The sequence below is a fragment of the Coturnix japonica genome, chromosome 25 (assembly GCF_054131305.1).
Source record: "Coturnix japonica strain WE chromosome 25, WE-NBRP24, whole genome shotgun sequence".
Classification (NCBI taxonomy): Eukaryota; Metazoa; Chordata; class Aves; order Galliformes; family Phasianidae; genus Coturnix; species Coturnix japonica.
In genome coordinates, this window is record NC_140687.1 from 373,149 (window position 1) to 399,926 (window position 26,778).

Sequence of the window (26,778 nt, forward strand, 5' to 3'; positions counted from 1 at the left end):
CCCTAAATCCACAGGAGGACAATCTGCATTTTCCTTTTGCATTTACAATTCTTAGATCCTCAGTACTTTATCCTGCAGTGCTGTACACATTAATCTGTTTATACTCAGCTGATCAATTCATTTATGTCTGCATTCATCTTGTTCAATTCCTTCTTGATTTTCAGCTCAGCCACACTGGTCTCTTTCTAATGAGTCTCATTTTGAATTCACACACACTGGTCATCCTTTAATAGTATTTTCACCATATCTTTGTTTCTCTCCTCTTTTCCTAAGAAAAAGTTACAGCTGTGCCAGGAACACTTCAGGCTGTGGTCTGTCTTCAGATGGACAAGATGATCTCTCCAGATTCCTTTCTCCAGTTCTTCCATTATAGAAAAGATCACAGCTTAACTTATTTAGACAGACCAAGACTGGCTCCCAGTCACCTGCAGACTCATCCCAGAGTAATTTAAAAAAATAAACACAAATGTTTCACTTGATCAACCAAGAAAATATGCCACAAGTCTTCAGTCCTGCCTCCCTGTTCTACTCACTAGTCCTTAGGGACTCAAACTTGTAAAGGTATGTCAGTCAACGACACTAACAATATCAAGCACCTAAACTGTCTTTAAGTGCCTGTTAGCGGGTCACTAGTCAGCCTGTGCACATCAGGGAAACTTCTCATCACTCCTGGTGCCTTTTTGCCTTCAGTTTAGCAAAAGGAGTTTTAAGAAATTCTCTCACCAGCTTGGGCTTCCTTTGCAGTTTGCAGCTCACGGTCCTTCTCTGCCATTCCTTCTGCTCTGGGTGCACCAGATGAGCACAGCTATGTAGTGCTTGAAGATGAACCTTGTTGAGCAGTCCTGGCTCTCTCTCACCCTGTTAATGTTTCACTTCACAGCAGCAGTCCTTTGGTCGCCAATAAATAGTGATTTATTCACTACTTACTCAACAAGCAGAAAGGAGGAATGAGCGCTATAGGCCATATAATGAAATAGAGATGAAAAGATAGAAAGAGAATTGTAAAAAGCTTTGTTTGGAAATGCTTGTGGCTTCTGTTACAAGACTGGAGGGAGGGGAAACACATCAGGAAAGGGCTTTCCCTTTCAAAGGACTTTTAAAGAGACTGTTACAGCACATAAAAATTAGGATATTTATCTTCACTTTGGGGAAATGTTCAGCAAAACACAGAATGAAGAAAACCCAGCGCAAACAAATACAACCATAAATGTAAACTCATTTCTAGGCTCTCAGGATGGGAACATCACAGAATCACTGCAAAAATTGGAAGCTGGCTCCAGAACAAGACTTGCAGTCTTTTGTAACCAAGCACTGATTAACAGTGAGTGCCAAGGAAGGATATACATTACTTTGAAAACCAGGAATCATTTAACTATTCAGGTTGTCAGTACAGAGAGAGCCTAAGTGACCTCTTGAATTCCTTTCCAACTATTTCCCCCTTGAGATTTCAAGTTGTATTTGATACTGCGAGGTCAGGCACTGTGCCCTGACTCCCAGCTGACCAGCTGCACCAGTTTGTGTAGGTTGAAGACAGAGGAAATGGACACTGAGGTGCTCCAGGCAATGCTGACCCACAAGCACATGTCCAATCCCTGGGACATTTGTATTCTCTGTCCTTCCTGCTTGGCCTTCATCTCCCTCCATAGCCATTTAAAGCATTTTAAGAATGCCACTCGTGTCTTAGAGGCAGTCCCTTATTAAAACAATACCTAGTTTTATTGTTCACACAGGTTTGTAAAGTCTGAGAAAAAAAAAAAAAAAAAAAGAAAAAGAAAAAAAAAAAAAGAAGAAGAAAATAAAAAGAAATTAAGAAAAGGAGAACCAAGATGGGTATTAAAGGGAACATTAGCTCATCTTCTAACACCCTACTTAGTGCTGTTTGAGATCGCTAAATTCTGAATGGCTTTCTTAATGCCCCTAATAATCAAGATGTGCTAGACTCTCACACACCCACCACCACAGCTGACTGGCTCTGGCATAACTCCAGCTCTTTGATCAAAACCTGGCACTAGAAGAATCCACAGGTTAACCCCATCCACTTGCCTGGGGCTGGATCTTCCATCCCCTTCATGGAGTGAGAAGGTGGGAGGTCTCTGCAGCTGGAAGAAAGATGGATGTGGTGTGGCAGAACTTTGAAAAAGCACTTGATGGCTGCTTGGCAAACATTTTCTCCCTGGTGGTACTGGTAGCAGGTTCTTAGTGCTGTAGGTCTCAGGGTGTTTCACTGTGCAGATGACACTATTTCCTCTTCAGAGATGGGCAAAAGAGGGGAAAAAAATGTCCTGATGAAGGCAGACTCCACTGAAAGCTCACAGGTGCCAGCTCAGCAGTCTATTCATCAAGCTGCCCTGCCTTTAGCGTTATCACAGCAAAGATTGAAAAACAATTGCATGCAGCATCTCAGCCATCTGTAGTCCATTCCAGCCTCTGGGACATATACTGCCTTGGGAACAGCCCTTTTCACACTGACAAAGTGGTAAGTCCCATACCATCTTCTATCCCTTTCCACGCTCAGCTGCTTGTACTCACTGTTTACTTGTTTCTCCTTCAGGAAGAGGCAGCTGGTAGCAAGAAACGCAGGAATCCTGCAACTCCTCCATCCCTCGCAGCCAGCTCTCAGGGATGCCCAGCACTGGGGGTCTGCGGGACAGCAAAGGAGGGTTCACAGCTCCTGGATGTGGCAGCAGGACACCGGGGTTCAGTTCTGATTCTGCTATATATCAGACACCTTGAGCTATCCTTAGCTCCACTGGCCATGAAATGAGAGACAAGCAGAACTAATCTCCCATACACACAAAGGAAACACTTTCATCCATTAATCTGGCCATACAACTAGGAGAATCTCAGGGCAGGCACTAATTGTAGTTTTTCCAGTTTTGTTTTTCATGCACCAACAATAAACAGCCTGACTGTTTCATTATCTGCAAACTTAATGCACTGCACAATTTCAAATCCTTGCCATTGCAGAGAGAGTACTCTCACCATCTCCCAGCACAGAGGATTTTTTTTGGCTAGAGCTTAAGTTAGATTGCTGTTGCATAATCAGTGTTTCATTAGGGCAAGCTGCCAGGTCAGGGAACATGTAAATCCCTATAATATCTGTCCTGGTAGAAATCCTACTGATCTAATCCAGAGAGATCCCAGCTCTACATCAGTGGCCCCTACCAGATGCAAGCACAGATAGACACATCACAGCCTCCTGCATTCTAGGGACTGTCATTGCTATGAGATTTTAATCAGATCCTCCTGGACCAGCTCCCTCCATTGCCACACCCAGGGCCAGGCTGATCAGGGGCTCATCCAAGATTCATTAACTCTGGTTCCCCACATTTTTATAATGAGCTTGTGGTGCCATCCATTCTTTTCTGCCTCCCTCTGCAGTGACCACAGGGATCACTTTGTCGGATGGGGAAAGCCAGCAACTCCAGCAGGAAGAGCAGCTGAGTGGGTTTTCCCTGTATTAAACTCCAGAGGGAAAGACACAAAATTAGTGACTTTTCCTAAACACACAGTCTGAACTGACAGTCTGTAGCACAATTTCTTTTGTCCTGGCTATGCTGTGCACAAGGAAGTCTGCTCTCCACTGGCTCTTGGTGCAAATCCCCTCCGACTGCAGGGGAGAAAGGTTATACTCACATAAGAGAAGGAGTTCATAAGTTGCTCTTCTTCATACAAACAGCACCCCTGAGCAAAGACATGCTTTCCTCATGGACACAGGGAGCTGCAGAGCAGAGCTGAAGCTGCAAGGAAGCAGCCAGATGCACATCCCACCAGCAGGCAATGGTACATGGTATTTCTCCTGCACCTACAGCCTGGATGCTGCAAGTCATTGGGTTTGTGCAACTGCAGGCTCAGCATGAGTCTGGCTCCAACAGCAGGTGGTCTGATGAATCTATTTGAGGCTGCTTTCATTCCTCAGGCCACTATGGTCACCTCCTGGCCCCTCTGCTTTCCCAACCTGTTTCCAAGTAGTTCCTCATGCACTATAAGGATACAAACCCTCAACGGATTTCCTTTATCTTCCTGCAGTGTATTTGTTAGATGCTGATTGGGTCCTTCTTTGCATTTATTACTTACCAGCTGCCATTCCCACCTGCATCATTGTGGATGCCTAGCAGCTCCAAATGACAATATGGATTTCCACCACCTCTTACACCTGTGCTCATAGCTGATCTTTTGCTGTTCAGTATTCAGCTTTAGGTCTGTCCAAGAGCTTTTGCACAGCCTTCAGTAAACAGAGGAGACTACACTGGTATTCAGTGACAGAAATCCATTAGTGCCAATATTTGTTAGCTTAAATAAAGCCATGATGAAAAAAGCAGTCACCTTTTACATGGCCTTTGGCTATGCCTAGGATACAAGAGAAAATCTGGCAGTGCCAGTCCTATGAGATACAGAGGGCCACTCAGGAGGTTTGTAGTCAATTGACTTCAAAGAACCTCAGAGTGCTCAGCAACCCACAAGAAGAGCTTTGTTTATAAAAGCAAAAAGACTCCAGTCTTCAAAAAGGGCAAGAAGGAAGACCCGGGTAATTACAGGCAAGTCAGCCTCACCTCTGTCCCAGGGAAGGAGATGGAACAGCTTGTGCTGGATGCCATCTCCAGACAACTGGGTGATATGGAGGCTATCAGGAGTACTCAGCATGGGTTCACCAAGGGGAGGTCGTGCTCGACCAAGCTGGTGGCCTTTTATGAAGATGTCACTAGCTGGGTGGACAGGGGGAGGGCGGTAGATGTAGTCTACCTTGATTTCAGTAAGGCTTTTGATACTGTCCCCCATGACATCCTTATAAAGCTGAGGAAGTATGGGATAGATGAGTGGAAGGTGAAGTGGGTCGAGAATTGGCTGACTGGCAGAGTGCAGAAGGTTGTCATTGCCGGTGTGGTGTCTGGATGGAGGCGTGTAACTAGCAGCGTCCCCCTGGGGTCTGTACTGGGTCTGGTCTTGTTCAACATCTTCATCAACGACCTTGATGAGGGGATAGTGACCACCCTCAGCAAGTTTGCTGATGACACAAAGTTGGGAGGATTGGCTGACATGCCTGAAGGCTGTGCTGCCATTCAGCGAGACCTGGACAGGCTGGAGAGCTGGGCAGTAAGAAACCGGATGAGGTTTAGCAAAAGCAAGTGTAGAGTCTTGCACCTAGGGAGGAATAATTACATGCACCGGTACAGGCTGGGGGAAGACCTGCTGGAGAGGAGCTCTGCTGAGAGGGACCTGGGCGTCCTGGTGGACGACAGATTGGCCATGAGCAAGCAGTGTGCCCTTGTAGCCAAAAAGGCCAATGGCATCCTGGGGTGCATTAAAAAGAGTGTGTCCAGCAGGTCGAAGGAGGTGATCCTCCCCCTCTACTCTGCCCTATTAATGCCTCATCTGGAATATTGTGTCCAGTTCTGGGCTCCCCAGTACAAAAAAGACAGGGATCTCTTGGAGAGAGTCCAGCGGAGGGCCACGAAGATGGTGAAGGGCCTGAAGCATCTCCCCTATTAAGAAAGGAAATGCCTTGTCCAGAAGCAAGCAGTGGGCTGGAGAGGGCACCAAAACGAAACCCTGCTTGCACCTTTCCCTCTCCTCATTCCACATGCTGACATTTATTTTAAGAGCAAAAACAAGACTACAGTGAAGAAAGCTCCAGAACAACTCAGCTACTTTATTCACCCCCTTCTCTTTCCACTACAGAAGATTCTCAGAAAACCTCCAAGAGCCACGTTACTGCTCTGCTGACCCTTCTCTGGGATGCATCAGTGCGCTCAGAAATGACTGAGAGCAACACATGCACACAGACACACAGCAGATCCCTACACAACCACTTCTCCACTAGGAAACAGCATCAAAAAGCAGCTGGTGGGAAGAGTAGAAGTGGAAAGCGGGCATGGTGAGAGAAGTGCTTTGGGCAGCAAGGAAAGGCCATCTGAAGCTCCTGGGTTAAGTCCCTTCTGCAGAGGGTGTCGGTGATGCCGTCTCCTTTGCAAACTCTTCCTGCATGGGGAGAAGCATTGGTCTCCCTCATCCCCGGGCTCTCCAGCATTTTGAGGGTCTCTCCTGCTGGGGGTTTTCCCATGAGAAATGAGGCACCAGCCCTGAGAGAAACTCTTCCTGCAGGAGATGCAGTCCTAGTAGCTACCTGTCCTGTGGACTGCAATGTTTAATGAGGACTGAGCTTTGCATGAAGTTCTTCTGGGAGTGTGAGGAGCTCTCTGCTAGGCACAAAGCCCTTCTCACACTCAAGGCTTCCTGCCATTTCAGCTCACTGGTGCAGACGTTCTGGTAACACAGCAGATGGGATTCTCTGAGGGAGAGAAAAGACAAGTTCCCAGGCATCTCCCTGCATGCAGGCCTGGCCAAAATGTTCTAAAATGTCCGACAGAAGCTATGGTCTCTCTCCTGTGTGCATATGCTGGTGCAGCTTCAATTCAGAACTCCCTTTGAAGCTCTTACCACACTCAGGACACTCACAGGGTCTCTTTTTCCTGATGGATGCTCTGATGCAGTGTCAGCTCAGAACGCCTTTTAAAGCTCATCCCACACTCAGGACACTTATAGGGTCGCTCTCCTGTGTGCATGCACTGGTGCATCTTCAATTCAGAACTGCTTATGAAGCTCTTCTCACACTCAGAGCACTTATATGGTCTCTCTCCTGTATGGATGCGCTGGTGGTGCTTCAAATCAGAACTGCTTATGAAGCTCTTCTCACACTCAGAGCACTTATATGGTCTCTCTCCTGTGTGGACACGCTGGTGCATCTTCAGTTCAGAGCTGATTATGAAGCTCTTCCCACACTCAGAGCACTTATATGGTCTCTCTCCTGTGTGGACACGCTGGTGCATCTTCAATTCAGCACGCCTTTTGAAGCTCTTCCCACACTCAGGACATTTATATGGTCTCTCTCCTGTGTGGATGCGCTGGTGGCGCTTCAAATCAGAACTGCTTATGAAGCTCTTCTCACACTCAGAGCACTTATATGGTCTCTCTCCTGTATGGATGCGCTGGTGGCGCTTCAAATCAGAACTGCTTATGAAGCTCTTCTCACACTCAGAGCACTTATATGGTCTCTCTCCTGTGTGGACACGCTGGTGCACCTTCAAATCAGAGCTGCTTTTGAATTTCTTCCCACACTCAGAGCACTTGCAGGGTCTCTCTCCTGTGTGGATGCTCTGGTGGAGCTTCAAATTAGAACTGTTTATGAAGCTCTTCTCACACTCAGAGCACTTATATGGTCTCTCTCCTGTGTGGACACGTTGGTGCACCTTCAAATCAGAACTCCTTATGAAGCTCTTCTCACACTCAGAGCACTTATATGTTCTCTCTCCTGTGTGGACACGCTGGTGCATCTTCAATTCAGCACGCCTTTTGAAGCTCTTCCCACACTCAGGACACTTATTGGGTTTCTCTCCTGTGTGGATGCGCTGGTGGTGCTTCAAATCAGAACTGCTTATGAAGCTCTTCTCACACTCAGAGCACTTATATGGTCTCTCTCCTGTGTGGACACGCTGGTGGATGGTGAGGTGGGTTCTCCATTTGAAGCTCTTCCCACACTCAGAGCACTTATATGGTCTCTCTCCTGTGTGAATGTGATGGTGGATGGTGAGGCTGGAACTGTTTTTGAAGCTCTTCCCACACTCAAGGCACTTATACGGTCGCTCTCCTGTGTGGACACGTTGGTGTATTTTGAGTGTAGAACTATCCTTAAAGCTCTTCCCACACTCAAGGCACTTATACGGTCGCTCTCCTGTGTGGACACGTTGGTGTATTTTGAGTTTAGAACTATCCTTAAAGCTCTTCCCACACACAAGGCACTTATACGGACGCTCTCCTGTGTGGACACGTTGGTGTATTTTGAGTTTAGAACTACCTTTCAAGCTCTTCCCTCGCTCAAGGCACTTGTACAGTCTCTCTCTTCTGTGGATACACTGGTGGGAAGTGAGGCTCCCACTGTCCGTAAAAGTCTTTCCACAGTCAGAGCACTCAGAGGCTCTCTCTCCTGTGTACATGCACTGCTGGCCAGTGGGGTGGAGTCTCCATTTCATGCTCTCTGCAGAATCACAGATCTCATAATGCCTCTTTGCTGAGTGCGTGCACTGGTGGCTAGTGATGCTGGAATCCAGTTTAAAGCTTTTCTCACACTCAGTGCATGGATTCTGCTTTTTCATCTGGCACACATCCTTGCTCCTGGTTTCCTCAGGCTGCTTTGGACCTATGTTGGAGTCCACTGGGTTCCTCAGTGTCATTCCCAGATGCTTTCCCAGGGGCTTCTTGATGTGCTCACCCTGACCTTGCTGCAGGACTTCCTGGACATCCCTTCTGATTTCTTCCACAGAGATGCGATTCCGCTGCATTTCCGCTACACAATTTCTCTGCGGAACCTCCTTTGTATTTTTGATCCCATCAGCTGCTGGATGACAGAGGAAATGCAGCAATAGCACACGGTGCCCAAAATAAAACACAGGCAGAGAAGGCTCTTACAGCCCCAACATTCCCCTTCCCTCCACCACCTCACCTGGGCTGAGGTCTCCTGGCATGGCCTCAGGGCTACGCACATCTGGGATCCAGGGGTCTTCCCCTCGTTCAAGCAGGGAGATCAGCATGGGCTTGGGGGCTGGAAGTGGAGCTTCAGGGAGAGAAACAGGGAACAAGAGAGCATTTCCCTCATGCTGGCACAGTGCCTGTTCAACAGTTCCACTCTGTGCCCCTCCCCAAGGAGAAACCACCATTTAGGTCTAAATGACACTGTGCCTACAGCTTCCCTTGGAGCAAAGAATGTTTTGACATCTCTGAACATTGTGAAGGGATATTTTTTCTTTCAAATTAACTTTACAACAGCTTATTTGTTTTCTTACAGTCTACCAGAGGTCAAGGCATCAAAATGTTGATGGCAATTGCATGGAAAATCCTCAATTCCATAGCAGTAACCAGGGATTCATCTGTGAGCTGGAGCTGGTGGCACCAAGCAACACACAACACAAGGGCTGGTTTTCTCCCTCCTGGCTGATGCCTGCTTGCCAGCACTGACTCTGTGGCTTTGATCAGAGTGCCGTGCATACTAATCCCTTCTGAAACTCATGCTTTTCAGTATCTCCTTTCTTGCTGGCACTGTGGTGTGAGTCAATATGTAGCTGCATGGTGTTTATTCAAGGCCCGGCTTGCAGAGGCTCATTCTGCACAGCCAAAGGTGCCCTAACGAGGAGGAAAGGCAGACAAGCTCTCACCCAGCGAGGCCACACACTGGCATGTCTCCAACATCACATCCCGGTAGAGCTCTCGTTGCACAGGGTCCAGCAGCGCCCACTCCTCCCTGCTGAAATATACGGCCACCTCCTCAAAGCTCACGGGCTCCTGCAAGCAAAGAGGCTCCTTGCTGGGAACAGCCAAGGCCCAGGCAAGCAGCTCGCACAGGACAGAACCTCACACCCCAGCTGCTTTTCTGTCCCCAGCACACACACGCTGGCTGAGGGCACCTCCCTCTTCCCCTGCATTCACATCCCTGGCCCCTTGGCCTCTCCTGCCTGCTTCCCCAACCCCTACCTCAACTGGATGTGCTGCAGCCATTTGCTGCTCTCCTGCAGGCTGGGATGATCACGGCTGGAAGGCAGAAGTTGAACTGGAGCCTGCAGAGAGAAGAGAAATGGCAGGGGAGCTGTGAGGGAATGCAGCAGTCCCAGTCCCAGCTCAGCCCTTCTGCAGGGCACTGCCCAGCCTTGCAGAGGAAGACAATGAGCTGCAGCACAGGAAACAGTCTGGCTCAAAGAGATGAACCGTCACAAAGCTGTCTCAGACTGGGAGGCTGAAACAACTGGTAGCTGACACTTAGTTCAACAGCTGAGACTGAGAGGGGACTTAAGACAAAGCACGGCAAGGAGGCAGTCATCTTACCCCAAAAGAGGGAGCAGCCCAAGTGCCCCTCCAGCTCTGCTGCACAGCAGCGGGCTGCACCACAGGACCTGCCCTCGAGCAGGGCTGTTTCTGCAGCTCACACCTGCACAGAGATCCCTTGCAGCTTGACATCAAGACTCCTTCTCAATACAGACCTTCTGTAAGACACCCGTGGTTACTTTGGAGCTTTCATGTATTCTCTAAGGTTCTGTCTTAGAGGGACTGCGCACGTATGATTCCTTCCACACAAAGCCTTGACCAAGCTTGGGACTAGGAGAGGATCCAGCCACATCCTAGCTCCTTACCTCTGTGGTCTGAAGACATGAGAAAAAAAGGGGAACTACTCTGAGCCTCGTGACTCAATGGGAGGGCCTCCTGTAGGTGTGTGCGTAACCCTACCCTCCATGCAGTAAATAACCAAGTGTATCCAGCCACCTCCGATCCTGCTGTGTCACTGTTAAATCACTACAGCATATCCCTATTATATCAACAAATATAGTCCTGCTTCTCCCTTAGGAGTCTATGCTGTGTTTGGATCCACTTGTGACCAATGGGCAAAGTCTGCAGGATGGCAAGAAGGGAAACAAACCGATGACAAGAGACATGAAGCGCATCCCAAATTCTTCTGTGAATGTTCTCGTGGCAACTGCTGTAGCTGAGCGGAAAGCAGAGGTCACTGGGGCAGTAATAGGATGCAAAATGGGAAAGGTGTTATCAGCATCGTGTCGGGTTTGGAAGTGACATATGAAGCAAAGGAGAACTGCACCGGTCCTCCCAGAATCAAAAGCGACTGATATTCCACAATATTTCTGCTGCACTACGTGGTGCAAATTGTGCAGGTAATGCTTATTCACACAATAAACGAAGACCTCCCCGAGCCGCCTACAATCCTTTAGGCCACACATCCTCCACCTGTAGGGTTTGGCTCCAAACAGATGCAAAACTGCACCCATAGCACTAATTAAAGGCACTGCCTCTACACAGTTAAGGCAAACAGAGGCAGCAGAATGACGGCTTATTGCCTGCCCTAACAGAAATACTGTTAGAAAATGGTATGGCCATCCAACCATCCAGCAGGAGGTGCAGAAAAGCACCTGGTTCATGGAAGAACACCGTGAATGCAGCCCCCAACACTCAAACACAGCAAGCCTGCTGGAGCACCACCTCCACAGATCCGTGAGGGAACACCTGGTGGCAAATGGATTAAATCCTCTGGCAGATGTCCGTACATCCTCTCAGGAGTGGAAGTAGCCCTGGGCTTGCTGAAATCAAGCAAGCCCTCAGAAAAGGGTTGGGAAAAGTACTCTGTAAAGGTGACTGATGTAGTTCTCAAAACCACCTACTGCTGATGTTACCTAAAAGTGGTGATGGCTCACATTCCTCGGGTAAGGAAGTGCAAAACGGCGAGGAGTCAACTGGATGGTTCACACTTCTCAAATAAATAGGATGGCTTACTTAAACACAACAATAAATCAACAAAACATCCAACCACATGGAGATTATTTTTCCATCTCCTGAGAAGAGAGAGTATCTGACAGCACTGCAGCCAAACCAGCCTGTGACGGTCACAGCCACCACCAGCCGATGCTGTGCTGGGAATTTTAACTGAACCGTGAAGGCAACTTATCGAATAGTAGCAGCGCTAAACAGAACAATTAAGGCAATAAACAGCCACGTGGTTACAACAGCCTTGTTAAGCAGTTGTTAGAGCACTCCAGGACACCTGCATGATATCAATAAATTCATTCCTCCCTCCCTCTTCAGCCGAGCACGCAGACTGCGCTCACTGCCAGGGGACGCTCTCAGCAGCGCGTGCCCTTTGCAGAAGGCACCTGGGCTGTGCTTTACTGACCTGCTGCTGCTCGGCCGTGTTCTCAACGCGTGCTCCAGTCAGCCCACAGGCTGCCAGCTTCTCATCGTCTGTTCCAGAGCCCAGTGCCGGAGCTGCTGCAGATGCTGAACGTGCTCAGGGCCCGCAGCTGTGTGCTCAAGGCATCTGCAGCTGCCGGGACAGCCTGAACAAAAGCCTTGCCAGGGCTTTGCACAGCCCCAGCTGAGCCATCAGGCAAGCGCTCAGCAAACAAAAGGTAACGCCATTTCAAGGGTCGCCAGAGGCACGTGTTGCCCGCAGGGTCCCCGAAGAGAAGCTGGGGGCTGCCGGGGAGGAGGAGCAGGGCGAGTGCAAATTTCCACTTGGAGGCTTCACATTAAGACACTCCAAAGGAGGCATCGGGGGGTTTAAAGCTTCCGTCAATCCACGCGTGCACAGCTGCAGAGCGAGGCCGTCTCGTGTCTCCCGTGGCCCAGAGGAAGAACTGCAGCCCCAGCTGCGCTGTGTTACAGAGATCCAACCGGGCAGCAGAGCACGCTGACCTCCTCTGCTCCCTTCCTCACTGTCCCAGCTCCCAGCCCGTTCCCGTGCCCCTCGGAGCCCAGCCCGGGCTGCATGAACTGCCGCCCTGGTTGCAGCCCGTCTGGGCCAGCAAACCTGCTGCGCTGAGCGGGAGCTGGAGCCGGGACCAGGGTCCCGCCTGGGGTACGGCAGTGCGGGTTCCGCCCCGTCCGGGGCCGCTCCCCGCTCCTCTCCCGGTGCTGCTGGCTGGGGGCAGGAAGCGTGCGCTCCTCTGCACGAGCCACGAAGGGCACCTACCTTGGGTGCGGAGCAGGCTGCTCCCAGCTCTGGTGCAGGTAGCCGGGCTCCTCGGAGTCGCGTAGAGCAGAGGACGCCGAGTGCCCTCAGCCCGGAGCTGGCCGCAGGACGGCCTTGGTGCACCTCCTGCCACCGCGGTGCTGCCCGGATGGCTTCCAGCCAGGCTCTCGCCTCTTCCGCACAGGCTCAGGAAGGCAGGAATTCCCACAACGATCACGCCCAGAGCTCGTTTTCATGGCACATCTGCCCCCGGGGGATGGCGAAGGGAAGGGGTGCGGGGGAGGAGGGAGGGAGGAATGGGGGCTGTGTTTTGTTACGCTAATGAAGCATCGCTTTCTGCCGGCTCTCTTTGCTTCCTTCGCTGGGGACATTCGCACACCCTTGTCATCAGGCATCCCTCCCTTGCTGTCCTGGCGTTCCTTTCACTCCTCTCCCCCACGAGTATGTCCCAGCAAGAGGCAATCTCCGGTACAGCACCAGAGGACATTGTGTGTTGAACAGAACTCTTGCAATGGAACCGAGCTGTGGCTAGGAGCTTTACCCAGAAGCTGCTGTAAGAATACGACTTTCCCCAGATCCTTGTCTAAGGGTCCTAATAAGTCTTCTGTGCAGCGATACCTTGCGGTTCTGTGTGGGTTTGTGGTCCGTATGGCTGGCCATACCTACCCTTGAGTTGCACCGGGCAGTGTACTTGGGAGTGACCTCACTGGAAGGAAAGCAGTGTGCAAACTGCAGTGGGAAATTGCATTTAGGAAAGCAGGATATTGAGGTTCGTTTTCTGGTGGATATGGGTGCTTCTTACTACCCATAGATGGTTTTGTAACAGTAGTAGATGCTACTGCCCAACAAGAAAAGGTTTCCTTTTTTGGATTAATTAAACATAAGCTAAGAAAACAAGCAGGAATACAGAAATTCTTGTACCTGCCGGGTTACTCTGGCAAGAAATTGAATATAACTGGAGCTAAGAGTGCAACGATATTGACTGATTAAAAACTGTAACTCTGGCTTTAACACAAACTGGGCAAAACAATGTTGTACCCCCAGGAGTTACAGCAATCTCAAATATGATACACTTAGTGGTGTGGGCATCAGGGCCAAAAATGAAGCCCTAAATAGAAGTTAAAAGCAAGAGCTTGCCTAGTCAGGGTAAAGCGGTGCCCTTTGAGGGTATGGGACTGTAGGAGGATAAAAGAAATAATAGGTAACTCTTTGGAGTTTGGATTCCAATTTTGATAGCAAGTGCTGTAGTTTGGTACAAGACTTGAGGGCAAGTACTAGAATAGTTGAATGGATACACTCAGTGGTGGCAAATCCATGCACTTTATTAACCAAGTTAAGGAACGAAAAGATGGAGTTTACCTTCTGGATTTGAGGGATGTCTCTTCTGCCTGGTTTGGCCAAAGGAAGCCCAAGGTTATTTGCCTTTGAATAGGAAAGCCCTGATATGGGGAGAAGAGTCTCAGTTAACCTGGACAGTGTTACCCAGGGTTGTGAGAACAGCTGAATGATGGTCAACTCATGAGCCTGAGATCTGGGATCCTCCATCCTAGGGTGGAACTTTACTGCAGCACGTGGCTGCCACAGCAACAAAAGGACTGTGTACAATAGACTGAGAGTTTGCTGAGTTTCTTGGTTTACAGAAAGCACAAATAACTCAACAGCAAGTGAAATACTTGGGATATGAGATTACAGCTGGACTTTGAACCTTAAGGACTGCCAGGAAAAAAGTCATCTGCCAAACCCCTGAGCTGCAAATTGCCAAGGAAGTGAGTAAGGGATGGCCAGGGTGCCTGAGGGCGGTGGCTGCACTGGTACTTGTGGGAATACAAGAAAAGCTGTTCAGAGCAGCAGCTGTGGAGCAAGATAAACAGCATGAGAACCAAGGACACCTCTGCAAGGAGAAGAAGGGTCTCACAGCTCTGATTGGATACGTGCCTGCATGGACAGTTGAAAAGGGTTCTGTAGAATGCTTTGTTGACATGTAAAGGTGGTTGGGAAAGTTGTAAGGGCGGACGGGAAAGTTAGAAAATAACAACTTGTGAAGGTCTATAAGGGATGTGAGAACTTGTAATAAACGATTTGGATCGTTCACATCTGAGTCCGTGCCTCAAACGCTGCAAACGTGGTGGTGATAGGTTGATGGTTGGACTTGTTCTTAGAGGTATTTCCAACCGTAATGATTTTTTTATTCTATGAGGGTTAAGGACTCCAGGACAGTATCAGTGAATACTTCATTCATGGCTTGAAAGCTGAAGCTTGAAGCTGCTGAGGTTGAATGAGGAAGAGTATGTCCTTTGATGTGGTTGAAAACTGATCTTGAACAGACTTTCTCAACAGGATACTCTTTGGTTGGGACAAATACAGAGGAGTGTATTTGTGATTTTTCTTGCATAGGGTCAGTGATCACTGTCTGCACAACAGTTTTAGGAAACAAGAAAAGAGAAACAAAAAACAACTGCACGGGACCTAAGTAAAATGAATTCTTAATGACTGACTGTGCTAGTGAAACATATTGAGTAGCTTGAAGCTTAAGACAAAGGAGTTAATTGCTTTGTTGTATGTGACTATATGAAGGGTTGCTGTAAAGAAGAATAGTAAACTTGTTATATGGCAAACAGGCTATGAACTAGTGGTTGTATCAGTTAGGAAGATTCGTGTTAGTTACTGCCTTTGAGTAGTAAAGCTTGTAGAGCTTGGGAAGAATAGGTTGGAAAAGCTACAGAATTTTCATCAGTAACAGCTTAGACATATATTGGGGTTAGTCTAGTTATGGATTTTATTGCTGTAAGACATGAGGGATGGGCAAAATGACTTGTTCCTAGTCCCTCCCAGTGCTGTTATTCTGTGCTGTTTGTGTGTTTTCAGAAATCTATGTATTACTTACTATTGTGCCTTTGTTCTTTAGTTGTCATTAGTTGTGGCAAGGGTGACAGCCCTTTCTTCACTCTGTTTCCTTACTGTAGAATTAGGAAATTTACAAAGAGGAAAAACGTGAATAGTCAGGAATATTTTGGAAAGTGTTTCCACTGTTAAACACTTCAGAATTTCTCAGAAATTCTGCTTCCCAGCTGTAAAGAAAAGGCTTGTGCATAATTTCAAAGGGTTGAGAATACTTAATCCTGAAATTGTTTATTGGTTTTTTACTCTGTTTTGGCCTTGTACTTTGTCTCCAGTAGTATGTAGTTGGCACTCAGAAGTAATTTGATTCAGCTTGTCCTTCTGCACTGTTTGCTTTCTGTTCCGTTGTGCTGCTTTGCCTGTGGAGTCCTCTAGTCTGAGATCTGTTGTCTCACCTTGCCTGAATTCTGCCTCAACTGAATAGACATAGATTCAAAACCTGTGTTGCATTATTTTCTGGTTTCAGAAGTGTCCAGTTTTTTACTAGATAGACTTTCCTGGTTTTGAGTAACTTGCAAAACTGAGAGTATTCCTGCCTGCTACCTAAGAGTCTCTGTTTTTCAGACAAGGTTATGTTAACAAATCCATGAAACCCCAATAGAAATTCCGGACTCTTTGCTGTGTGTCTACTTGCATCTTCTGCTTTCTGCCCTTGTCTTTGTGATGTCTTCGTTTTGCACATCCTCTTTATTTGTCTTACTTGAGTAAATGAATCCATCTGTCACAATCTTCTACCTGGATGTCTGAAAGTTCTCTTCCCGGCAGGGGAATTATTTCACTGTTTACCTCTTAACTTTTGTCCTTCCATTTCCTTCTCTGTTACTTTGGTTTTATTTGCTGCAACGCTTCCTCCTCTTTATTTTCAGGAGTACTTCTAATCTCTTAACATGAACTGTGTGTTCCTGTACTTCAAGTTCTCTTCAAAGATTTTTTCCATATCTCTTCTTTGATTTTGATTAATGTTAACTGTTGAGATTTTTCTGGATGTATTCCCGAGACTCAGTCTGAGGTTTAAAATCCATCCAGTAGTACTACTGAATTCAAGTCTGCAATTCAGAATTGCATCGTTTGTAGAGCAGGGCCTTTTTAGAATTGAATTCAGTGGGATGTGAACAGAAGACTCAGGACAGCAGGGTCTGTTTTAGTTGGATAAGGCTTTTGGTTAACTCTTCTCATTCCTGTAGATATGGATTTATCTTGTTTCATCTACACGCAAAACTTTGTAGTGTAATCAGTTACATAAAAATACATTCTCTTCTCTTCCTGTGTTTCTAGTTCTGTCTTAGTAGTTTTCTTGAAATGTGTTAGCACAGTCCTGCTTCATGTAGTTCCTGTCCTTGTTTTTCTGTTCCTCCTGCTTTCCCTAGTCCTGTTCTGATAACCTCAGAAGTACTCTCTGTTCTTCTTAATTTCTTCATGCCTAAATAGAATTGTCTCCTCAACACCAAATCTGAAATGTTTTTGTGTTATCTTAGCAGCCCACAAGTAAATACCAGGTTAGTTTTTATGAGAATTTCCTTTTCAGTGTCAGAATCTGAGCTTGGTTTACCAGAAGAGCTCAGGAAAACTAATGTTTATTAAAAATCAGTGTATTCTGTAACTCCACCACGTTCGGCATAGTGCAGTTTAGGTTCAATGGAATACAGTATTCTCCTGAAGCTTTGAGATGTTTGTCTTTTTGATTAATGGAAATGGTGGAAAGCATTGTACTTGAATTGCAGGTGTTGTGCTTCTTCCAAGGATTATGAAAATCAGCTGTATTGTCTGGTGCCTTGGGAAAAATACAGCAGGAATTGAAAAGTCCTGCCAGGTTTCATGCTTTTGTTTTGCATGTGGTAGTATTGAGCTATTAAGAAAGACTTCAAATGTTGTGCGGTACAGCTCGTATTTCCTATCTGCTTAAAGGGAGAAGCAAAGTCTTTGATACTGCTACAGCTGTTGGATGTGAAGCTTTAATTAAAAAGTTCTTTGCTTTGTTTGGTAGCAATAGCTAAATATCCTGTTGAAGGAAATGTAACTTTTTTTAATCAGGGGTGATTAAATTCTTATGATCACGTTAGCAGATGTTTTGGGACAGATCTTAAACGAAAGTTTTAACAGTCATATCTGTTTCCATTGCTTACATGTCCATTACCAGTCGTTGTGGGTCTGTTTAACATGTTTTTCTTTGCTCCGTGTAATTATTATTTTTTCAACAAAATAACAGTACTTTGTGCTTTTACTGTGCATTCTGCTATTATCTTATTGTAAAACATGGGACCCCATTGTGATGCATCTATGAGGGCTGCTCTGAAAGTAATGCCTCCTATTTTATTATGTCAGCCCATGACATCAGAGGCAGATGTTAGTGGGATGGCAGTAGAGGTTGAACCTCCCCGCCAGTATTCCATTACATTTTATTACTGTGCAATGAAAGCTTTGCTTCTATCATAAGCATGTATCCTTCTCAGTGTTGTGGGAATCAAATGTTGTTTCTGCATTTAGAATAAGATAAGAATATTTTATTTCAAGGTCTCATTATATAAGTGGAGCAGTTTGTAGTTATTAGGTAGAAGTTATTACGTACAAAGACTGCAGCTCCTGTCTGTCCAGCTGTCTGAAATAGAACTAACAATATGCCTGTATAAACTAGCAACAATGTATGTTTTAGTGTTTTGTTGTACGCATTGTAAAAATATACAAGTCGTGACATACCTTAGGATGTGCCTGAAGAGATATCGGGAAGGACTGGAATCACCCCCTCCCCGGGCCCTTTGTTTAACAAAGGCCTCTAGGACAGAATGGAAGAGGCTTTGAAGGGAATCAACATATCAATACGATAAGAGTACCGAGACATCTTGGAGACAGAAACAGCAGGATGGCGACTGACAAGATAGCAAGTGAACTAACAAATTTAACAAATGCAAACCTCGGGTAAAATTGTAATACCCAACCAAAGGGGAGATGGGAGGGGAAAACATCTGGGAGAAAAGGTATAAAAACTGTAACATCATGTCCATAGGTGCACTTCTGCCATCAGGGTGCCCGCCATTGCAATCGCGAATAAAAACTGCTTTTTATCAGAGATACCGTCCTGACCAAAAATTATTGAGGATATTTCCAACAATTTGGGGGCTCGTCCGGGATTCATTATCGCTTCTTGGGGTGTTCCCCACTGCACTGGACAGGATAAGTGCACTCCACTGATTTTAGCGGTCCAATCTGGGTGGTGCGGTGACTTCTCAGGACAGCCGATAGGAAACCGAGATTGTTACATAAAGGACAGACTCTGTGAAAGCCAAGGGGCTAGGCAGGCACAGGTGTTAACCCTTCGTGCACGGATCAAGGTAAGGGAAATTAATTCTTATCTTGGGTTGAGACTCTTGAGCGTGTGTGGCTGAGACGCACTTCTAGTGCGAAGTGAGTGCGGAGTCCCAATCCGCGGTTCCGTTGTCCCGCGAGGGGCACGGCCGGAGACAGACGAAGCGGCTGCGGTGCTGAAAGCGAGAGTCTCGGGTGGGAGCTGTTGGTGTACGGTACCCTGCGCACTTGACGAAGTGTCAGCAGTACACCCCTATTTAATCCCAGAGACGGAGCGGGTGCTCCCGAGGGATTGGGCCCAAAAATCCGAGAATCGGAGTGTGGGAGCCTGTGAGCTGGGTAGTTCACAGTAGCACTCCGGAGGGATGGGTAATAGGAGCTCCGTATAACAGGGTAAAAGGGTCCCTAACACTGTGCCCAAAGATAGCCCCTTGGGAAAGATACTAGACCGGTCTTGTGCAGTCTGTGTGAGTGTGGTTGTGAGTGAGACGCAGCACAGCTGCAGGGCGAGTGAGGAGTCCCGACCCGCGGTTCTGTCCTCCCGCGAGGGAAACGGCCGGGGACGGACAAAGCGGAACACCTCTATGTTCTATATGTTGCGATGTTTTTGTATTTATTACGATGTTTTTGTCTTATTAATTGTTGTTAGTATTGTGGCAATTGTAACGCACATATTAGTGAAGTGCATATGGAGTCGGGTGGGGGAAAAAGCCCACAAAAGGCAAACCACAATTAGTATCGAGACCCTGTTGCTTTTGTTGTAGAAAATACCGCGGTTTAAATGTGATAATGATCCAGATTAGAGAAACAGTAGGGTTGTGTTACCTCCGCTTTAACATGTTAACCTTACGAAATTTGTTTTTGAACCATTGTTCCCCCTCCTCGTGTGTGTACGAACATAAGGGAAAGAGATACCTAAGAAAGTCTCTTAGGATGTATATTGGCATATTGGAGGGATATTGCTGGGGAACCGGGAGGGACTCTAAGCAAGAACACCCTCATCAAATAATGTAATCATTGGTGGTTAGTGTATGAGTTGGAGGACGGGTTAAAATGATCCCAAAACCAGGAAAAAGGATAAGGAAAAGATGTTTAAATATTGTGTCAGATATGGCCTAGAGAGCCACTACAGGGAAAATCAATATTTGGCCAAAATACGGATCTGATGAAGGTTGGGTTTGCCGGATCTCGAATTTATATGTAAAGAACAAAACCTCTTTTCAAAGGAGGAATCAGAATATGCTGCCTGTTGGATACAAGAAATCAGCCTGTTATTAGTAAAAAGAAAAAGGCCCGGACCAGGAAGGAGAGGAATTAGAAAAAGGAACTAATCAATGGGACCCTCCTGAGAATCTCCCCCCCCCCCCATATGTAGCACAAAGGGAGACAGGCACTGCCCCAGTAAGAGGAAATGGTAAAGCACACAGGGACATTTCACAGAAAAGGGGGGGGAATGCTGGGCTCAGGAGAGAATTAAAGCAATGTAAAAGGGACATAAAAATTTCTCCTTTCCCAGACACTAGCTGTACCAGCACCTCGGTGTACCCCTTATGGGAGGTCCCACTGGGACAAGGACAAATATGCTATGTAAACTCCCCACTCACTAGTGGAGAAATTAGAAATTCTAAGAAGGAAATGAAATCTTTAATTGAAGATCCTATAAGAATAGCAGAACAATTAGATCAATTTCTGGGGCTTTCAAAACTTTGGTCCCACTAGGAGCCCCTGGTAAATATAAAAGTGGGACCTGAGGGGGAAGAAGTTGTGGATTTAGTTGATACTGGGACAGCTCATTCATCACTGGCCCATAAGGTGTAAGGACTCAAATTAACAAATGAGGTCTTAAAGATAACAGGGGTAGAGAGAACCAGGATGACAGTACCACTTTTTGAGAATACTGTATTAAAACTAGGGGATAAAGATGAAATCGGGAATCAAGAAAAACATGAAATAAGGCCATAAAGATAAGGGTGGAACAGCCCAAGGAATTGAATGATATGGATTGCTAAGGGAAAGTTATATGGTATTAAGGGTGTTTGTGGAAACTGAAAAATTTTACTGTTTGATATGTGGGGTTTGAAGGGAATGGGACAAACTGCTTTGATGGTATAAGAAAGTGTAATTGCTATTGGTATACAAAAGTATAATTGAGGTTGTGCCAAAGTGTAACTGAAGGTACAAATAGTAAAATCGTGTACAAAGGAAAAAGGGTTAAAGAGAAAGTGAATTTATCTGTGCTGGTATGAGAGCAACCCCCTGTATTGTTTCCCCCCCTTGCAAGAACTCTCGGAGTGAGAGAGAGCCGGGTACGGAGACTGTTGCTGTAAGCAAAAGGGGGGAGGTGGGGAGGAGGGGGCAATGGAAGTGAGAATAGCCTTCATGTGCAGAGATGTAGGAAACCTGAAATCCCAGTGTTAGCACTGGACACCTGGAGAGAAGGAGGTGAAACTGAAATAGGAAGTTAGTAGTTTATGTAATGATGAGAGTTTGGAAAGTGAGAGAGTTTGGGACAGACACAGGCTGGAGGAGGAAGGACGTAATCGAAGGAACAGGTGTGCAAGTGGTTATTGCATCTGTACCTTCACTGGCAGGGAGGGATACTGAGTTGGGCCTAAAAACCCACCTCTTAAACAAATGGTTAAAGAGTTGGTGCAGACATAGGAGTCTTGGTTTTTTTGATCATGGGGCAATTTATTCGGCACCTGGCATGACAGCTGCAGACGGAAGCAGCCTGTCTCAAAGGGGTAAGAGGGTTCTAGCCGAGGAACTGTCAGGACTTATTGACAGGTGTTTAAACTAGGTAGGATGGGGGAAGGGGACAAAACGAGGGCCGCTGGGTCTGAGGTGGCAGTTCAAGTCTCAAAGCAGAGCTCGCTGGGTGCAGACAATGGAGTTAAAAGTCATGGAGAGGGGTGGAGAGATGCTGCCTCTCTCAAGTGCCTGTATACCAAAGCGCGAAGCATGGGGAATAGACAGGAAGAATTGGAGCTCTGTGTGCGGTCAAGTGGCCATGATCTCATTGCGATCACGGAGACGTGGTGGGACAGCTCGCATGACTGGAATGTTGTCATGGAGGGCTATGTGCTTTTTAGGAAAGATCGGCTGGCAAGGCGGGGTGGTGAAGTTGCTCTTTATGTGAGAGAGCAGCTAGAATGTATTGAACTCCACCTGGGGGAAAGTAATGTAGAAGTCGAGAGCTTGTGGGTGAGAATCAAGGGCCAGGCTGGCAAAGGGGACACTGATGTGGGTGTGTACTACAGGCCTCCTGATCAGGAGGAGGAGGTTGATGAGGCCTTCCATAAGCAACTAGAAGTAGCGGCACGCTCCCAGGCACTGGTACTTATGGGGGATTTCAATTATCCAGATATTTGCTGGACGACCAACATGGCCAGGCATGCGCAGTCCAGACAATTCTTGCAGTGCATTGAAGATAACTTCCTGATGCAGGTGGTAGAGGAACCGACGCGGGGTGGGGCGTTGCTGGACCTTATTCTCACCAATAAGGAAGGACTTGTTAAGGAAGTAAGCAAGCAGTGGGCTGGAGAGGGCACCAAAACCAAACCCTGCTTGCACCTTTCCCTCTCCTCATTCCACATGCTGACATTTATTTTAAGAGCAAAAACAAGACTACAGTGAAGAAAGCTCCAGAACAACTCAGCTACTTTATTCACCCCCTTCTCTTTCCACTACAGAAGATTCTCAGAAAACCTCCAAGAGCCACGTTACTGCTCTGCTGACCCTTCTCTGGGATGCATCAATGCGCTCAGAAATGACTGAGAGCAACACATGCACACAGACACACAGCAGATCCCTACACAACCACTTCTCCACTAGGAAACAGCATCAAAAAGCAGCTGGTGGGAAGAGTAGAAGTGGAAAGCGGGCATGGTGAGAGAAGTGCTTTGGGCAGCAAGGAAAGGCCATCTGAAGCTCCTGGGTTAAGTCCCTTCTGCAGAGGGTGTCGGTGATGCCGTCTCCTTTGCAAACTCTTCCTGCATGGAGAGAAGCATTGGTCTCCCTCATCCCCGGGCTCTCCAGCATTTTGAGGGTCTCTCCTGCTGGGGGTTTTCCCATGAGAAATGAGGCACCAGCCCTGAGAGAAACTCTTCCTGCAGGAGATGCAGTCCTAGTAGCTACCTGTCCTGTGGACTGCAATGTTTAATGAGGACTGAGCTTTGCATGAAGTTCTTCTGGGAGTGTGAGGAGCTCTCTGCTAGGCACAAAGCCCTTCTCACACTCAAGGCTTCCTGCCATTTCAGCTCACTGGTGCAGACATTCTGGTAACACAGCAAATGGGATTCTCTGAGGGAGAGAAAAGACAAGTTCCCAGGCATCTCCCTGCATGCAGGCCTGGCCAAAATGTTCTAAAATGTCCGACAGAAGCTATGGTCTCTCTCCTGTGTGCATATGCTGGTGCAGCTTCAATTCAGAACTCCCTTTGAAGCTCTTACCACACTCAGGACACTTATAGGGTCTCTTTTTCCTGATGGATGCTCTGATGCACTGTCAGCTCAGAACGCCTTTTAAAGCTCATCCCACACTCAGGACACTTATAGGGTCGCTCTCCTGTGTGCATGCACTGGTGCATCTTCAATTCAGAACTGCTTATGAAGCTCTTCTCACACTCAGAGCACTTATATGGTCTCTCTCCTGTGTGGACACGCTGGTGCATCTTCAGTTCAGAGCTGATTATGAAGCTCTTCCCACACTCAGAGCACTTATATGGTCTCTCTCCTGTGTGGACACGCTGGTGCATCTTCAATTCAGCACGCCTTTTGAAGCTCTTCCCACACTCAGGACATTTATATGGTCTCTCTCCTGTGTGGATGCGCTGGTGGCGCTTCAAATCAGAACTGCTTATGAAGCTCTTCTCACACTCAGAGCACTTATATGGTCTCTCTCCTGTATGGATGCGCTGGTGGCGCTTCAAATCAGAACTGCTTATGAAGCTCTTCTCACACTCAGAGCACTTATATGGTCTCTCTCCTGTGTGGACACGCTGGTGCACCTTCAAATCAGAGCTGCTTTTGAATTTCTTCCCACACTCAGAGCACTTGCAGGGTCTCTCTCCTGTGTGGATGCTCTGGTGGAGCTTCAAATTAGAACTGTTTATGAAGCTCTTCTCACACTCAGAGCACTTATATGGTCTCTCTCCTGTGTGGACACGTTGGTGCACCTTCAAATCAGAACTGCTTATGAAGCTCTTCTCACACTCAGAGCACTTATATGGTCTCTCTCCTGTGTGGACACGCTGGTGCATCTTCAATTCAGCACGCCTTTTGAAGCTCTTCCCACACTCAGGACACTTATTGGGTTTCTCTCTTGTGTGGATGCGCTGGTGGTGCTTCAAATCAGAACTGCTTATGAAGCTCTTCCCACACTCAGAGCACTTATATGGTCTCTCTCCTGTGTGGACACGCTGGTGGATGGTGAGGTGGGTTCTCCATTTGAAGCTCTTCCCACACTCAGAGCACTTATATGGTCTCTCTCCTGTGTGAATGTGATGGTGGATGGTGAGGCTGGAACTGTTTTTGAAGCTCTTCCCACACTCAAGGCACTTATACGGTCGCTCTCCTGTGTGGACACGTTGGTGTATTTTGAGTGTAGAACTATCCTTAAAGCTCTTCCCACACACAAGGCACTTATACGGTCGCTCTCCTGTGTGGACACGTTGGTGTATTTTGAGTGTAGAACTATCCTTAAAGCTCTTCCCACACTCAAGGCACTTATACGGTCGCTCTCCTGTGTGGACACGTTGGTGTATTTTGAGTTTAGAACTATCCTTAAAGCTCTTCCCACACTCAAGGCACTTGTACAGTCTCTCTCTTCTGTGGATACACTGGTGGGAAGTGAGGCTCCCACTGTCCGTAAAAGTCTTTCCACAGTCAGAGCACTCAGAGGCTCTCTCTCCTGTGTACATGCACTGCTGGCCAGTGGGGTGGAGTCTCCATTTCATGCTCTCTGCAGAATCACAGAACTCGTAATGCCTCTTTGCTGAGTGCGTGCACTGGTGGCTAGTGATGCTGGAATCCAGTTTAAAGCTTTTCTCACACTCAGTGCATGGATTCTGCTTTTTCATCTGGCACACATCCTTGCTCCTGGTTTCCTCAAGCTGCTTTGGACCTATGTTGGAGTCCACTGGGTTCCTCAGTGTCATTCCCAGACGCTTTCCCAGGGGCTTCTTGATGTGCTCACCCTGACCTTGCTGCAGGACTTCCTGGACATCCCTTCTGATTTCTTCCACAGAGATGCGATTCTGCTGCATTTCCGCTACACAATTTCTCTGCGGAACCTCCTTTGTATTTTTGATCCCATCAGCTGCTGGATGACAGAGGAAATGCAGCAATAGCACACGGTGCCCAAAATAAAACACAGGCAGAGAAGGCTCTTACAGTCCCAACATTCCCCTTCCCTCCACCACCTCACCTGGGCTGAGGTCTCCTGGCATGGCCTCAGGGCTACGCACATCTGGGATCCAGGGGTCTTCCCCTCGTTCAAGCAGGGAGATCACCATGGGCTTGGGGGCTGGAAGTGGAGCTTCAGGGAGAGAAACAGGGAACAAGAGAGCATTTCCCTCATGCTGGCACAGTGCCTGTTCAACAGTTCCACTCTGTGCCCCTCCCCAAGGAGAAACCACCATTTAGGTCTAAATGACACTGTGCCTACAGCTTCCCTTGGAGCAAAGAATGTTTTGACATCTCTGAACATTGTGAAGGGATATTTTTTCTTTCAAATTAACTTTACAACAGCTTATTTGTTTTCTTACAGTCTACCAGTGGTCAAGGCATCAAAATGTTGATGGCAATTGCATGGAAAATCCTCAATTCCATAGCAGTAACCAGGGATTCATCTGTGAGCTGGAGCTGGTGGCACCAAGCAACACACAACACAAGGGCTGGTTTTCTCCCTCCTGGCTGATGCCTGCTTGCCAGCACTGACTCTGTGGTTTAGATCAGAGTGCCGTGCATACTAATCCCTTCTGAAACTCATGCTTTTCAGTATCTCCTTTCTTGCTGGCACTGTGGTGTGAGTCAATATGTAGCTGCATGGTGTGTATTCAAGGCCCGGCTTGCAGAGGCTCATTCTGCACAGCCAAAGGTGCCCTAACGAGGAGGAAAGGCAGACAAGCTCTCACCCAGCGAGGCCACACACTGGTATGTCTCCAACATCACGTCCCGGTAGAGCTCTCGTTGCACAGGGTCCAGCAGCGCCCACTCCTCCCTGCTGAAATACACGGCCACCTCCTCAAAGCTCACGGGCTCCTGCAAGCAAAGAGGCTCCTTGCTGGGAACAGCCAAGGCCCAGGCAAGCAGCTCGCACAGGACAGAACCTCACACCCCAGCTGCTTTTCTGTCCCCAGCACACACACGCTGGCTGAGGGCACCTCCCTCTTCCCCTGCATTCACATCCCTGGCCCCTTGGCCTCTCCTGCCTGCTTCCCCAACCCCTACCTCAACTGGATGTGCTGCGGCCATTTGCTGCTCTCCTGCAGGCTGGGATGATCACGGCTGGAAGGCAGAAGTTGAACTGGAGCCTGCAGAGAGAAGAGAAATGGCAGGGGAGCTGTGAGGGAATGCAGCAGTCCCAGTCCCAGCTCAGCCCTTCTGCAGGGCACTGCCCGGCCTTGCAGAGGAAGACAATGAGCTGCAGCACAGGAAACAGTCTGGCTCAAAGAGATGAACCGTCACAAAGCTGTCTCAGACTGGGAGGCTGAAACAACTGGTAGCTGACACTTAGTTCAACAGCTGAGACTGAGAGGGGACGTAAGACAAAGCACGGCAAGGAGGCAGTCATCTTACCCCAAAAGAGGGAGCAGCCCAAGTGCCCCTCCAGCTCTGCTGCACAGCAGCGGGCTGCACCACAGGACCTGCCCTCGAGCAGGGCTGTTTCTGCTGCTCACACCTGCACAGAGATCCCTTGCAGCTTGACATCAAGACTCCTTCTCAATACAGATCTTCTGTAAGACACCCGTGGTTACTTTGGAGCTTTCATGTATTCTCTAAGGTTCTGTCTTAGAGGGACTGTGCACGTATGATTCCTTCCACACAAAGCCTTGACCA

The 26,778-nt window shown here is 47.6% G+C and overlaps 1 protein-coding gene and 1 pseudogene across 2 annotated transcripts; both read right to left on the reverse strand.

Annotated features, from left to right (window-relative positions):
• Positions 1-5,630: 5,630 nt before the first annotated feature.
• LOC146756818 (uncharacterized) lies at positions 5,631-9,218 on the reverse strand. The gene is made up of 2 exons (XM_085523917.1): positions 8,498-9,218; positions 5,631-8,392 (listed from the first exon to the last, which is right to left on the reverse strand). The coding sequence occupies exons 1-2, from the start codon at positions 8,709-8,711 to the stop codon at positions 6,453-6,455; spliced, it is 2,154 nt and encodes a 717-aa protein (XP_085380043.1). The 5' UTR covers positions 8,712-9,218; the 3' UTR covers positions 5,631-6,452.
• A 13,143-nt stretch (positions 9,219-22,361) lies between these two features.
• LOC146756819 (uncharacterized) lies at positions 22,362-26,197 on the reverse strand (annotated as a pseudogene). The gene is made up of 3 exons (XR_014937208.1): positions 25,854-26,197; positions 25,145-25,255; positions 22,362-25,039 (listed from the first exon to the last, which is right to left on the reverse strand). The product of XR_014937208.1 is annotated as an uncharacterized LOC146756819 (transcript).
• Positions 26,198-26,778: the final 581 nt, after the last annotated feature.